Below are 15,696 nucleotides of genomic sequence, written 5' to 3' on the forward strand. Positions count from 1 at the left end.
AGGACTGATGCTAAAGCTGAAGCTTCAATACTTTGGCCACCTGATGTGAAGAACCAACTCATTAGAAAAGACCTTGATGCTGGGAAAGATTGCAGGCAGGAAGAGAAAGGGATGACAGAGGACGAGATGGTTGGATGGCATCACCGACTCAATGGGTGTGAGTCTGAGAAAGCTCTGGGAGATGGTGAAGGATAGGGAAGCCTGGTGTGCTGCAGTCCAAGGGGTCGCAAAGAGTTGGACACGACTGATCGACTGAATAACAACAAAGATAATTGATGCAATCATACTGCTCTAAGTGAAAGAAGTCAGTCTCAAGAGGCTACAGTCTACATGATTCCCTTTACATGACATTCTGGAAAAGGCACAATGACAGTGATGGAGAAAAGATCAATGGTTGCCACAGGTTAAAGGTAGGGGAAGGGTTTGACTAGAAAGGGGTAGCGAGATGGAAATTTTAGGAATTAGAAAAATTTTTTTAAAATCTTGATTGTGATGGTGGTTACATGACTTTCATGTGTCTGCCAAATTTACAGAGCTGTAAATCCCAAAGAGTGAATTTTACTCTTTGTAAATATAAAAATACATAAATAAAAATTTAAAAATTACTGTTTACCCTGTCTGTTGTCAGTGTTAGAATCACTCACTCTAAGACCACTGGTTTTCCCCAGAATCACAGAGTTGGCAGGGAGCTTAGAGGGAAGTGATTACAGTCCCCAAGGCAACAGAGAACTCTCCCCTAGAGGACTCCAGGGAGCTTCCGTTTGAGAACCACCAACAGAGAGGACCTCCTCATCTCTGAAAGCAGGCCAGCTTATAGCAAATCACTTTTTGCGAGCAAGCTATTCCTTTTATTGGCTAAAATCGGTGTTACCACCACTGTTTTCTATCTGTTGTTCCTAGTCCTATTCCTTGGAGCTACAGATACAAGGGCAGGGGCCCTCTCCTCCACTTTAGGGGTGGTGGAGGAACGCCCAGAGGCACAGCCTGAAGCCACTCAGTCAGAAACCAAGCACTTATCCCTCATGGGCCCAGCCCTCTGTGCAGGAGTCTGTGAAGTTCTCAGCTCTGAGAAGTTTTCTGGTCTGGGCTCTAGCCACAGAAATGCCTGGACCATACACACTGGGGAACCTCCAGAGAGAAAAGACAACATACTTCTGGGAGTGCCCTCTGAGTGAAGTTGGGAGGTTACAGCCTCAGTCATTCTCTCCTTGATCAGAAAAGTCCTTTCACATGATGCGGTTCCTTTCCTCTGATTCTTCTCTGGTAGCACTTCATGAAGAAAATCCACAAATCACTTCTGGCCAGCAAGGGAGGGAAGCCCTTGGATGGGACTCAAGACGGCCAAGAACTACACTAGAACTACAGCCTGGCCATCTGCACCATGTGCCAGGGCAAAAGGGGTCCATTCCAGGGAAGAGTACCCCTAACACCACCAGGGGGTGGGTCTCACCTGTTTGAAGTTGCCGTTTTTCCTCTGCTCCCAGTCCATCATGTCATGAAAGATGGGAATCATGATATTCCGCACTTCAGGCTGTGGGACCAGTGTCACACCCAGGAACGGGCCAATCATTCCCGGAATGAAGTGGATCTTATGTTCACCTGAACAACACAACCCAGCAGATAAAAGTTTATGCTCCAGCCACAGAAGCTTCCCGAGTAGGGCCACAGCACATGATCTGACCTTCACTGGGAGCATTAGAGAATACAGAAAGCTCTCCTCTGTGGGCTTCTGAGATAGTCCCTTCCCTTGGCTTTTTAAGAGTTTGCAGACTAAATTGGCTCAGTCCAGTTGAAAGAAAATTCAACAGACACAAGCTCTTTCCAAAGAATTTGCTGGGAGGTTCTACAAACTATCTGAAAATCATTCTGAGGTCAAAGAGCAGAGTCACTACTCTAGATAGAATAGGACTTCTGAGTACCCTGCAATAGTTTCCAATAGTCTGTTCACAGTATTTACTCAGCAAGGAAAATTCATCAATTTCTACTTAAACACAGTGTACTGACCCTGGGGTTTCTGCCTGTAGCCCAGAGGCATTTAAGTGGTGAGGATGTTCAGTCTGCTAGAGGTCTGAAGTCCACAAGGCTCTTCATCATCAGTGCTCAAATGTGCCTAAGAGTCCCCCTCTTGAGTTAGCAGGAGCCTCCTGCACAGACGTACCTTGACAGACTGGCTGAGAGACTCTCTACGTGTACCTCCGATCCCACCCCTTGCCTTCACATTGCATTTTTGATGGTAGCACTATATTTATTCAAACCAGCTTGGCTCAACTCTCAATTTTCTTAATGAGGCCTGTCCATGGGAAGAGTGTGATATGAATTTCCCTGTGACTAGCCTGTCATTTGGGGCATGTTCCCAGAATCCAGGGCCAGTCTTCAAGACTATGGGACAGAACTTTTCTCTTCCTTGTAAAGGTGAAACAGAGTGAACCGTCTTCCAGAGCTCTGTTTTCAGTCCTTCAGAGACTCAGGGGACAAACTGTGGGCCTGTGTAGTGACTGTTAGCATCAAGCAAAATCAGTTCCTGAGAACTAGAAAATATCATTTCCACCAAAAACAATGAGGTAGCAATGGCTTTCTTGGGGGAAATCTGACATGGTTTTTGAATTCTTCCATGTTGAAAGCCTACCTAAGGACCAAGTGTTAGCTAGCCTGGAGGCAGATTCTGCATATTCCAATCTTGGTATTTGGTATAGTGCTGGTCCCTTGTATTTCTGGGAATTTCAGAATCAACTTCAGGGTGAACATTTATATCTGGACTGTGCTGGATGCAGAGGGTATGAGCACTGAAGCTAGAGAGCTGGTTTGGGGAAATGCATCCCCCCTCAGGGATGGAAGGCCCCAGGGCTGGCAGAAATGCCTTGCATCTTGCTTGCTGCTTCTAGGGTTGTGACTAGGATGACTGACGGAGGACTATGAGATTTTATGGCCATCCTTCCTAAGACTTCAGAGTCATGAGCTTAGTTGAAAGCAGTTCTCATTGGGAAGAACAGCAGCAGCTTCTCTGGCATCCAGGCAGGCCTATCTAAGCAGCTGACAGAAGCAAAGGACAGCCCACCTAGTTACCAGGGCACCCCAAGGATTCCACCAAAACCTGACAATTTCAAGATCCAAAGTGCTGGATATTAGAGAAGCAGCAAAGAGAAGCTGTCGAAAGAAAGGGGACTAAAGTCAGTCTCACCTAGATGCGGCAGTTCCCTTCATACATGCACCTGGCAGCGGGAACCTTGTCTGAATGCCTGAATGCCAGAGACCCAAGGAGGGTTTCAATCTTTGCTGCCCTTGCTCATGTGCTGACTGGGCTTCTGGGCCTGTGACATCTGGACTGGGACATGGACAGCCCAGAGGATCTTATACTCTTAGAGCCTCAGACTTATATTCTTACAGCCTCATCTTCTTTTTCTCCTTTTGACTTTTGTTCTCAAAAAAGGGTCTGTGCATATGTATCACTGGGGTCTTATTTCTCAGCTTAACTCTCCCTGCCAAGGGCTTTGTGCACATGTGCTACACTATACCATCCATCTGAGGTGTTATGCTAAAGATATGTGAAGATCTCTTGGGTCTGAATTAACATTCATAAAACCTGGAGGAAGTCATTAGTCTTGTAACTTCTTATTTGGCTACACAATATGTGTAAGGGAAGAGTGTGGAGAAAAGACCTACCCAAATTCTGCCACATGCTGAAGAGTTCATAAGCCATCATCACACGCATGTCCCCATACCTGGGAATAGAACACAGGAAGCAACTATTAGCACAAGAAGGTTCAGGAAGACAGGAGGCCAGGATTCAGCTCTGTTTCTAGCGTTTTCCAAAAGACAAAGTCATTCTGCTCTCAGTTGAGCTCTTACACCTGGCTCCTTGGGAAGCCACCTCAATGAGAACCTTGTGGACGTCTCTAGGAGCCCCTCCTGGAAACATAACCCCATCTGGGCACATGTAGGAAGATGGGTAAGAGACATATGTCTTACTTATCTAGAATTTTCTTCCTCTTGGTGGAAGTAATGATTTCTAGCTGAAGGCTTGGCTGATTTATGAACAGAACTGCCAGGCTAAAATAAGAATTCCACACCTAGAGAGAGAGAGAGAAAGAGGAAATATGTGACAGCCTGAGTTCTTAACCTTGCAAGGAGAGATTCTAAATATATGCATGTAGCGCAGAATTCATTTCAGTGTTAAGATCGTGGTTTTTAGAAAAGTATCTTTACAAACAGGACTTTCCCCTGCTTTCTTGACTTCTCTGAAACCAACAGGGTTGATTCTGGACTGGAAAACAAACTCATGGGTTTCTGGCTCCCAGCACCTCCAAGAGGGGTTTCTTAGGTTATACTCTAATCATTATCAAGCCTGGAAGCTGTTTGATACTATGCACAGATAAAGAAAGCCCCTAGCCACCTCTCAGACACTTAGCTGAATCCTTCTCAAATTCCTGACCTGCAAACCTGTGAGCAAAATAAAACAGCTGTTTTAAGTAAAACAAAAACAAAAATAAAAACAGGGAGTCTGGTTTTTGGCTTTCTGTGGTTATTACGAAGAGAGTGATGGATTTCAGGAGCTCCTACCTTGAAGTCGAAGTCTGTCTCTGTGAAATTCTTGTGCAGAGCAGAAGACAGGTACTGGACAGTGGTGACTATGATGCTGCAGGGGACAAGGCGTCAGAGAGTTAAAGGGCTGGCACTGGCACCCTGCAGCTTAGCACCCGCAGTCTGCGGCCCATGTGCAAGCTTCCTGAGTACAAGAAGCTCTCGTGTAAGATGTGACTTTAAGGGAGAAGGATGTGTGTGCGTGCTCAGTTGTGTCCGCCTCTTTGCGACCCCATGGACCGTAGCCCACCAGGCTCCTCTCCCTATGGGATTTCGCAGGCAAGAATACTGGAGGGGGCTGCCATTTTCCTCTCCAGGGGATCCTCCCAACCCAGAGATAGCACCCATGTCTCCAGCATTGGTAGGTGGATTTTTTAGCCCTGAGCCACCTGGAAGCCCATGTGAGAGGAATACATGGCACAAACCCCACAAAAAAACCCCTGTGGAGAAGTGCCCTACTAGTGGGTTCTAGACCAAGCTCTGCTGATACCTGGTCTTGGCACTACTTTTCTTTGGCCACAGTTTCCCTATAAAAGGAGGGGAGTAAGGTTTCATGGTTCTTTCAGGCTTCTTCCAGTTCAAAGAGTGACTCTAGTATTGGGGGGATCTTAGGAAAATGAACCTGTATTATGACCAACAGAGGACTTAGGAGTATTATTCTATTACTCCACTTGATAACAGGGATTTACAGTTATTAATTCTCTACTTTTATCACATACTGTTATTTTCATGTGTAAGTAATTTGACCTCAGCCTTTGATCTAGAATATCACTCTCAATTTTTGCTTGGGCACATTTAAGGGTTAATGGGAGGCTGGCTTGCTAGAGTCAAGAGCACAGGTTAAGCGAGAGAGAAAGTGAAGCGCGACAGGTGAGTAAGGGTTTAATTACCAAGGGCATCGGATGCCTGGCAAAGGAGCTTACACCTAACAATGACCACCTAAGCTTTGGTGCAGAAGAGGGGCAAGGCAAAAACAGTGCATTAGAGAGACTCATTACCAGCAAATAAATTTGAAAAGTAAAAGCCTTGAAAGAAGAGGCTTGCTCCTGCAGAATGGGCTGGAGAGCCTGAAGTGCTGAGTAGAACTAAGAGACAGAAACAAGAGGGGGTCAAATGGAAAATCCACTATTTAAGGAAATATCTCTGCAACACTGTTTATAACCATTCTTCTGTTCTCTATGAAATGTTTGCAATTTTTAAAAAAAAGAGCACTATAAAACGTACAGAGTAGAAAGACCATCCTGACACCTTGCTAATAAATCTAACACAAATAATTTCACTACATTCTGCATAATGCCTATGTAAAAGGCCAATCAGAGGGAGGAGGCAGTAGGCTAGAGAGTGGACGCCAAGTGGCCTTCTCCTGAGTATAGGGGGACCCAACAAGCAAACACCCTACCACCCACATGACTTGTTCGCTTTGCACAGGGCAGAAATATGAATGGGGCAGACAAGTGGGGTCAACCTTGGAGTGAATTCTGTGGCCAGTGTCAGAGGTGGGCAGAGCCTCACAGTCTTGGGTGGGTAATTAGCACTAGCTGTGGGGATTGAGCACTGTCTGGCAGACAACACAAATCAAGTCAAGAGGAAGGCTTGTGATGCTGCCTGAAACCGCAGAGCAACAGAGGCCAATGAGCAGGCCCTCCTGAGGCAGGAGCCCTCCTCTGGTATCACAGTTCCCATTCATAGAAGTTCCTTTCCTACCCTTACCAGCATACCATCTGCCAGGCACTTAGACTCTACTTTTGAACAATCTTTGACTATTTCTCCTCCCTGAACTTTGGTAAATGGCAAAGTCTTGCTGACTGTGCTTCCAAACACTTTCACATTTGAACCCTCTCCTCTCTGTCCCCACAGCTTTGACCTTGACAAGTTTCCATCTTGCTTCTTCTCTCACATGTAATAGTCTGGGGACAGCTGCGTTGAGGCTGGCGCAGGGCCCTTCCACACTCACTTGCTTGTAAGAAGTCTCATCACCATCCAGTCCCGAGGAAAGACACTCATCTTCATCAGGTTCCGGAACACGCAGAAAATCTTCAGCAGGAATTCCTGGGCCGAGAGGAAAATCTGATGTGAGACGCCCCCTCTACCACTGCAGCACATACCTCCTCAACAGGTTCTCTGACCTCTAGATCATGAGAATGGAGAGGACCAGTGGGTGACACTCTGGCTCCCTTCATGAGTTGCTTTTCTCCTAGAGGGCTGCGTGGCAGTGAGGTCTGGCCACTGCCGCAGGCCAGTCCTAAACTGGGGAGAAGAGATGCAGCTCTATACCTGCTCAGCCCAGTGCCTAAAGGCCAAAACACAGGCGGTCCAGCAGACATGGCATCCAAACCACTGGTCTCAATCTGTGGGGGATGGCCCCTGAGCACCTGATTGTGAGAACTTGTTTTCTTGGGTGGTGAGAACACATGGACTGGAGAAGCACTTCAGGGACAGATGAGTGAGTATCTCCAAAAATGTGCTTCTCCATGAAAGCAATGAGAACAGTGCCAAGACTGGTTAATGAAACGCTTGCTGATTCAGGAGAATCAGCCTCATTTTCTGTGGGAAGAAGAAAATAAACAATAACTAAAAATTTTAAAAATTTAAATGGCAGTAGAAGCTACTTGAAGAACAAAAGAAGAGTTCAAAGTGGCTGCTTTGCGGGAGTAGTGGGTAGACGTGGTGAGGTTGAGCCAAGGAACCAGTTTTATTTACACACTTTGTAAGATGCTTTGGCTTTTAAAATCGTATATACATACTGCTGTGATAAAAACAAACATTTAATTAAAAAGTAAGAGAATGATGCTTCTGATTGAGAATTGGTCAGTGTCCTTCTCTCTCTCACAAACACACACACATACGATGAAAATGATCTAGAAGACTCAGGACTGGATTTTCAAGCTCTACACCCCAGCTCAAGCATTGCTTGACCTGTATATGAGCTCCAGGCCCTGGTTAACTTATGGCTCACTGCAAGGGCTGTCAAGTTCATCCCTCTGAGAAGACAGGCTGGCCTCACTGCAGTAAGTTAGGGATAACAATCTGCAGAGACCCACATCTGTGGAAAGGTAGGCCAGATCAAACACCAGAAAGTGTTAGTGATACTTTAATGTGTTAGTGATACTGATTAACTCATATGATTAATAAAGATTACACAAATGGAAAACAGTATAGTGCACTACTGTGAAATATTGACAAGTGACGTGACTCTGGATGGAGGCAAAGTATAGACATAAAGTTTACAACAGTTCCTTTATCCAGGGATGAACTCAGTAGCATGCTCTAATGCAAACACACAAGCCCTTGGAGTCTGCCAGCAGCTGATACCCTTCAAAGTTTGGGAACACTCTCCTGTCATCTGGACCATGGGCCCATTTCTCTGGACTATCTGTCCCTCAGTGCTCTAGATCCAGAGTGATAGCCAATGGACAGTGTTTGTATTTGCTTTCTACAAATACGAATCTTTCAGAAATATGTTTTACTGAAGAAAAGTTGTCATTATTATTATTATTACTACAGTTATTAAACAGTGAAGCCTGTTTCATGGGTAACCTACAACTCAACTGCTGTGTTTATAAGAGAGGGAAGAGTCCTGGTTGACTGATAATCAGTGTGGCCCAGAGAAGTGTCTCTTAGAGGCACATGGTCACGGGTTGCGATCAGTCAGGGAAGACTTGCCAGCGTTCCTGGGGTCTGGCTGTATGGGAACACTGCTGGCTATCTGCTTTTGGAAGCCATACAGTCAGCTGTAAAGCGAGGCTGGTAAATCTTCCACTCTCAGCAGGGCAGGCCACTTGCACTTCTCTATTGGCAGGGGGAAAAACTGCTGGGCAGTCTTAGCTGCGTGCTTCCTTTCCTGGGTGAAAGGTGAGTGTTTCTGGGCCTACCTTGAGCTCATCTTTGCTCTGGAAGTTGTCCAGGAGGTGCTGGTAATGCGTGTCACACATCTGGCGGAGCAGCGAGAGAAGGCAGGACACATACTCACCCTGGGGAACAACCCAAAATACACTTAGCAAAGCCAATCACAAGAGCTGTGTTCCCCCAATCCACAGAGGGCAAGGAGAGAAGGAAGGGTCTGAGATGGCCCCAATGATCATGAGAGGGAAGGTGACAACTCTGGCCCTGAAAATGAATTTTCTCTTCTGCTAAAGGGGTGCCTGGAGGGCTTGGGAATTTTAGTAAGACTGCTGCAGCATGGGGCTAATTGAAAAATCTTAGCCCATAAGAAAGAAGTACTGCCAAACGAGACAGATATTCTAGTTTTTTCCCTAGGGAACTTTTGGCTGCATAGTCCTTTGTCATTATACACTGCCAGGGCACCATACTAAAGTCTGGAGGGGTCCCTGGGAACAAGGAGCTCAGATTTCTCTGGACAGAATTTGGACTCTGCCCATCCCGCTGGGCTGGAGCAGTCTTTATACAAGGATCTCCTCTGGGAACTCCCAGAGCCGACATGTGATTGCTGGAGATGGAACACAGTAGATCAACATGACCCTCAGGAAAGCAGAGGAGTCAAAACTGACCTTTCTGAGAAGATGAGCTAATGGCTTTAAGTAAAAATTTAAAGATTTTAAAAAAATGAGTCTTTAAAATTTCTTCAGGTTCCAACTGGGGTACGCAGATGAAAACCCTGGCTTAAGGACTCCAAAGACTTTTACCATCTCTTGGAAACTTCTGTCATGGGGCAGCTGAGCATGGTTTCCTCTTACAAGGCTGCCTTCTCAGAAGAGATGGAGGGAAAATGACTTCATTTGGGCAGTTTTCAAATGTTTTTAAGTTTGTGGGACTATGACAACTCTTTTTTAGTCTCTCAAATCCTTTTGTGACTCATGAAATTATTAGACATATATGTATGCAAAATATATACAAGTACATGAACCTCAGTTTTAGCTGAAGAAATGGACATAAGCCATAATTTGTTTCGAGAATCAGATGCATTAATGTACATAAAGCATTTAAGTAAAAAGGCCAGCACATAAAGAAGTGCTCGATAAACTGTTGTCTTCATTAGATGTATATGAAATAAATCACTTCTTTAGTATTGCTAGTGAGTTACTGTTTATAAAGTGCAAAAGCAGGGTCTGGCCCACAGCCAGCACTGCGTCATTGCTGGTTAGAAGAATGGGCTACCAGGACATGCCAGGGAGCATGTTGTTACCTATAGTGAGAGTATCCTGTGTAGGAGTTCCTAAGGGAGCAGACATTCTTTCCAAGCCCATATGGTCTTGAACACATCTGCTCTCTGCTCTCCCTAACTTGCTGGAGCTTGACTTGCTCCCACAGGAGCTTTTCCACAAAGGGATCACTGAAGTCTCCCAACTGCCAACAGGAAGATCCCCAGCAAGCTGTTTATCATGTCCCAACATCAGGGCTAAGAAGTGCACACTGCATAGGAACAGGGGGGTCTGGGGGGTGTCTCTCTGCCTCTCCTGCAAGCTCTCCCAGTCTGTTTCTCTCCTAGTTAGATCATGGGAGATCACCGTCCAACAATGCAGTGTCATTCTACCTCATCATGTTTTCGCTGATGCTCCACATTTAGATACAAATACTGTGAGCGACTGAACTGAACTGAACTGAACTGTGGCCAAAAGCAACTAATTTGTAGGTACAAGCAGACTGTGAGAAAATTACTGTGGTGCACACATCACTGGCGAGAGCCTGCTCCTAGAAGGAACAGTCGACAGCTGTCACCTTCATTCTCTGCTTTATTCCATATTACAGAAAGTGACCTGGTCCAAAGGCAAAGGCCAGTGGAGACTGTGTGCAGGAAACAGGACAGGAAGCATCCCTGGGCCTGTCCCTAAGTACACTCCTCTGAGCATGAACCTAGCGAGGAGATGGAGTCTGACTGGAGAGGGGGAAAGGGCAGCATGCGGACAACCATGCAGGGAGGGAAGCTGAGATGAGGGTGGTGTGATGTGAGATGAGGTTCCGTGTGGAGGAGCCCCGGGTTAGAAAAGAAAGCAAGAAAACCTGAATGTTAGTTACTAACAGTGATCTCCGCTGTGCACTGCGGGCACCGCTGCCCTCTTACCGCCTCCTGCGCATGCGATTTGCTCATGATGGTGAGCAGAGTCTGTAAGAGCACGTCCAAGAGGCTTTCCACCATCATTTCTACCTCCTCCATGACATCTGCCTCCTGGAGTGAGCAGTGAGAGAGCACAGCGTCAACGCCAGGCTGGCTGACGCGCAGTGGACAGTACTTACTACATCAGCCACGGTCAGGAGTGGTCATCTGACTTAGCTCTCAACACTGAGCCCCCAGCCTCACTGGCATGCAGTGTCAAGGAACCTGGAACAACGGCTCTGCGAGGAAGGGAGGCACACCTGCCGCTGTTACCCTGGTTTGGGGGCTGGAGACTGAGCCTCACACAGCAACACCCTGACACCTGCAGTTCTGAACCGCAGGCAGATGCATTAATCTTGATACACAAGGATGAAACGAAGATCCTAAGTTAAATGTCTTCTCTGATTTTCCTAGAAAAGTCAGGAGAGAGCACAACACTGCTGACTATCACTCTGAGAAAATGGTAGAGTTCACACCACAGGGTGTGGAGGCAGCAGCTTCCCTATTGCTAATGCACACAGAAGTATTGCAGTCTTCCTCAGGACCATTTTCTCTGTGCGTGACCTCACTCTTTGCCAGGCCTGACTGCTGCTCAGACACGCTCCCTCTAGCTCCTCGGCATTCCTGCTCATGTTCCTTGGTCGACCAGAAAGACCCTGGTCTTGGTGTGTCCCTCTAAGGTAGCCTCACAAAAATAATGGAGCATGCTTCCTCACTGAGGGCTGCTTCCCAGTCAGCAAGTTCTGACTTTAGGAAGAGTCTGTGCTATCTTTTTCTGGACCTCTCACGTGCAATCCATATCCTACAGCCTGATTTTCATGATCTCACAAAGAGATTCCCGTTGCCTCTTCTCCAGTCCGTTTATACTATTGCCGGTCCAAATGTCCCTCCATCTATCAACCCACCATTCACTAAGTATCTACCATGGGCCAGTAACTGTTTGAAGACAGTGATGTCTCTTTTGAGTAGCTGTGGGGTTAGTATCTAACCCCACAAATACAACCAGATCACTTCCTTCAGATTTTCACTTGCTCCCATTCCTTTTTCATCCCTCCCCTCCCCTTGCTTTTCCCCTGCAATTTATCTCTTTCCCTTAGCAACCAGCCTCCCATGCCCTGACCCTGGGTCACCAGTACACCTTATGTGCCTGGTGTTGCTTCTCTGAGGCCTGGTGGGAAGGAGAGCTGCCGGGCCTTGCCTGGAGCCAAGAGCAAACAAAAGGGCCACTGCAGCCATCATAGTCGCTCTGCCAAGGTGGGCTGCTATCACCAGATGGTCCTTTAAGTCAGGATACCAGATACCACAGCACCCTACTGAGTCCTTGCATCCTGTTCAAACCAAGCACATTTTTTCTTCTCTGCACCTCTCCCATGCTATCTTCACAGACAACCTAACCTCCTATGTTTGCATCACTTGGTTCCTGGTATTTATTTTAAATGCACTTGAAATTTTATTCTCCAGAAACCTTATCTCAACTTAGGAAGATTGTGTAAATAAAGACTCAGTCTTATTTTAAATTTGTTTATACTTTCCTAGAGTTTTCTAGAAGTTTTCTAAAAGAAATATTCATTTCTTCCATAGCATAAACATATAACATAATTAAAATAAATTCCTACCCTTATCCATGCCTGATACATGTTTTTCTGCCTTCTTTATCTCCCCTCCCTTCTAACATGGGTCTCTTCTAAAAAACTAAAAATAAAGAAGAAGGAAAATAGGCAAGAGCACTACCAGCTGAAACCTGAGCCCTGAAGTGCCGTTCCAGCATCCCATGAGGCTGAGAACTATTGCGGGCAACGTGCATCGCTCGTATACTGTGTCTCATCTGGCTTGGTATAGGAATGCCATATGGGTGGAATCAAGCTGCCAGGAAGCTGACAGAAAAGTCTGAATGAGCAAGCTGCCTCTCAGCCTGGGCCTGCCTCCTTGTGCTCGTCCATGCCTGAGTATCCTCAGAACACTCCCAGGAATACAGAAGTACTGTCTTTTGATAGAAACAGAGCAAGCAGCACAGGATGGGGTTTTCTGGTACTACAGATGACTATGTTTCTGGGTGTATTTACGGTAGTACTTTTTTTGTTTTTTGTTTTTTTAAATAGCAAGACTGTGTTATGTTGAGAAGCCTGCTGGGCACACATAGGCAGGCCTCCATTCACTTGGGCAACTTCTTGTCACTGATGAAAGCTTCTCTGACTGGGAAGTGAACAAAATGATCTTTGTTGGTCTGCCTCTGGTTAAACTGACACAGGACGGGGACAGAGCTTAGGGCCGGGGGTGGCACAGGTCTAGGGCCACTACCAGAGAGCTGGTCTTGACGATGGAGAAGATGCTGCCGAGAATCCCTGAGCAGATGAGCAGCTCCTTCTGCTGCCTCAGGTGAAGGTGGATGTGATGGAGAACCACTGGAAGCAGGATGCGGCGGGATTCTGGGGGAGAAAACACAAAGGTGAAGCAGCCCTTTGGAGAAGAACCAGCTACCTTTGGAAGCCAGGGGCAATACAGGATGCAGCTGGTCTCCAGGCAGGTGGGGCTGGGACTGCAGCCACGCTGGAAAACAGTTCCTGCCTGTGGGCATGTCTAACAGCCCACTTCCCGGGCATCTGAAGACACGTCACAGCATTTTCCTTCTCTCTCTCTTTTCTTTTTTCACATTTCAGGCCTCAATTATCTAGGGCCTTTTATGCAGGATGTATGTTAGGAGACTGCTTCCAAATGAAATCTCTTTATTGACTAGACTCCAAATTAAACTCCATTTAAATGACACACTTAGTTCTATGAACTATGCTGATGGAACTAACTAGCAGACTTGATATGGATTATAAATGGTTCCTCTTCATGATGCCCTGATGGCGGTCCGGCGCTCCCACCCTCCTAAGCCTGTACTGCACTTTCCCCCTCTGGCCTGTGGGATGCTGTGTGACTCCACAGTAATGAAAGGGACAGAAGAAGGACTTCCACCTTGTCATAAGCCTTTGATAATTAGCTAAACCTCTTTGCCAGTCCCACTGCATACATTAAAATATTTTTCTTTTCTTTCTTCTTCAATGCTGCCTAAAAACTATCTTCATCAGTGGGTGACTATATTTAGAACTCTGAATTCAGGAAGGTTAAATACTAAATCAAGCTCTTTTATCAATTCACTCTAAGACCTTAGGCAGGTTGATTCCTTCTATAGGTTTGATTTCTCCCATCTATACAATGAGATGCTAACAGCCCCCTTCTGCATTTACTTCACAGGTGTGGTGAGAAGACAAGGTGAAGTGGACATGTTTCTGGTATCTTGCACTCCTATGTGGTCAATGACTGTGTGATTAAAGTGGCACCACAGCCAGTCAGCATGATTTAGTCAGACTACCAGTAACACAAACAAGCCATGGTATTTTGGATTTGTTGTTCATATTTGGCCATAATTAAGTACTCTAGATGAAATTCAGAATGAAAATCTTTATTGGCAAAAGACAAATTATGTGATATACAGGAGATCTGGGGGACTGCCTTGTCAAATACTTAGAACATGTTGAAATAAAATGGAGTGACAACTATTATATGTTTAAAAGGATGCTTGGATAAAAGAGAAGTCCCTACTGTCTTTTGTAGACCAAAATGCCAACACAGCAGGATTTTTAACAACCAATAGCTGCCTGCAGACAAAATAGCAGTTTGTTATTGGAATCTCCTGATGAAGAAACCAAACTGATATGCTCTGGGAAATGTAAGGGTTGGGTTCAAGACATCACTGGTAAAAGTCCTTCTGCCTCAGGAAAGATGCTGCGGCTCAGACATTCAATGAACGTGAGATGCAAGTGAAAATCTGGTGGTGGCTTGTTATCGCCAAATCCAATTACATAGTTCCAGCCACATAAAAACAATTTTTCTTAAGTGATTATGAGAAGCAGCTATTAGATGCAAAAGTATTAGAAATAAAGTATGTCAGTGAGGGCAGTCTGCTGTCCGCCTTCCCATACACTCACAAAGAAACTGCTTGCTCAACATAGGAGCACCTCAATACATAAGACAAACACTAACAGACCTAAGAGGAGAAATTGACAGTAACACAATAATGGTAGGAGACTTTAACACCCCACTCACACCAATGGACAGATCATCAAAACAGAAAATTAATAGGGAAACACAAGTCTTAAATGATACATTAGATCAGATGATACATTGATATCTTTAGGACATTCCATCCAAATGCAGAAGAATACACCTTCTTCTCAAGTGCACATGGAACATTCTCCAGAAAGACCACATCTTGGGCCACAAATCGAACCTCAGTAAATTTAAGAAAATTGAAATCGTATCAAGCATCTTCTCCGACCACAATGCTATGAGACTAGATATCTATTACACGAAAAAAAATGTAAGAAACACAAACACATGGAGATTAAACAACATGTTTCTAAATAACCAACAGGTTACTGAAGAAATCAAAAGGGAAATCAAAAACTTTCTAGAAACAAATGACAATGAAAACATGACAACTCAAAACCTATGGGATGCAGCAAAAGCAGTTCTAAGAGGGAAGTTTACAGCCATACGATCCTACCTCAAGAAACAAGAGAAACATTGAATAGACAACCTAACTTTACATCTAAAACAATGGGAAAAAGAACAACCCCCCTCCCCAAATTTAGCAGAAGGAAAGAAATCATAAAGATCCAAGCAGAAATAAATGAAAGAGAAATGAAAGAAACAATAGTAAAGATTAATAAAACTAAATGCTGGTTCTTTGAGAAGATAAACAAAGTTGACAAACCTTTAGCCAGACTATCAAGAAAAAAAGAGAGAATAATCAAATCAACAAAATTAGAAATGAAAAAGGAGAGGTTACAACAGAAAATGCAGAAATACAAAGGATTATAAGAGACTATTATGAACAACTCTACAGCAATAAAACAGCCTGGAAGAAATGGACAGAGTCTTAGAAAAGTTCAATCTTCCAAGACTGAACCAGGAAGAAACAGAAATTATGAACAACCCAATTAAAAGCACTGAAATTGAAGCAGTGATCAAAAATCTCCCAAAAAAACAAAAGCCCAGGACCAGATGGCTTCACAGGAGAA

At 45.1% G+C, this 15,696-nt stretch overlaps 1 protein-coding gene across 1 annotated transcript in view; it reads right to left on the minus strand.

The window, feature by feature from the left end:
* DOCK3 (dedicator of cytokinesis 3) overlaps positions 1 to 15,696 on the minus strand; it is a 261,704-nt gene that overhangs the window by 42,116 nt on the left and 203,892 nt on the right. Inside the window, exons 24-31 of the mRNA XM_068983119.1 lie at positions 12,929 to 13,056; positions 10,556 to 10,702; positions 8,451 to 8,549; positions 6,533 to 6,627; positions 4,558 to 4,633; positions 3,967 to 4,067; positions 3,661 to 3,719; positions 1,451 to 1,599 (exon numbers count right to left, since the gene is read on the minus strand). Of these exons, the coding sequence (XP_068839220.1) occupies positions 1,451 to 1,599; positions 3,661 to 3,719; positions 3,967 to 4,067; positions 4,558 to 4,633; positions 6,533 to 6,627; positions 8,451 to 8,549; positions 10,556 to 10,702; positions 12,929 to 13,056 (854 nt within the window). The remainder of the gene's footprint in view (positions 1 to 1,450; positions 1,600 to 3,660; positions 3,720 to 3,966; positions 4,068 to 4,557; positions 4,634 to 6,532; positions 6,628 to 8,450; positions 8,550 to 10,555; positions 10,703 to 12,928; positions 13,057 to 15,696) is intronic.

This window comes from Capricornis sumatraensis, chromosome 10, assembly GCF_032405125.1.
Source record: "Capricornis sumatraensis isolate serow.1 chromosome 10, serow.2, whole genome shotgun sequence".
NCBI lineage: Eukaryota > Metazoa > Chordata > Mammalia > Artiodactyla > Bovidae > Capricornis > Capricornis sumatraensis.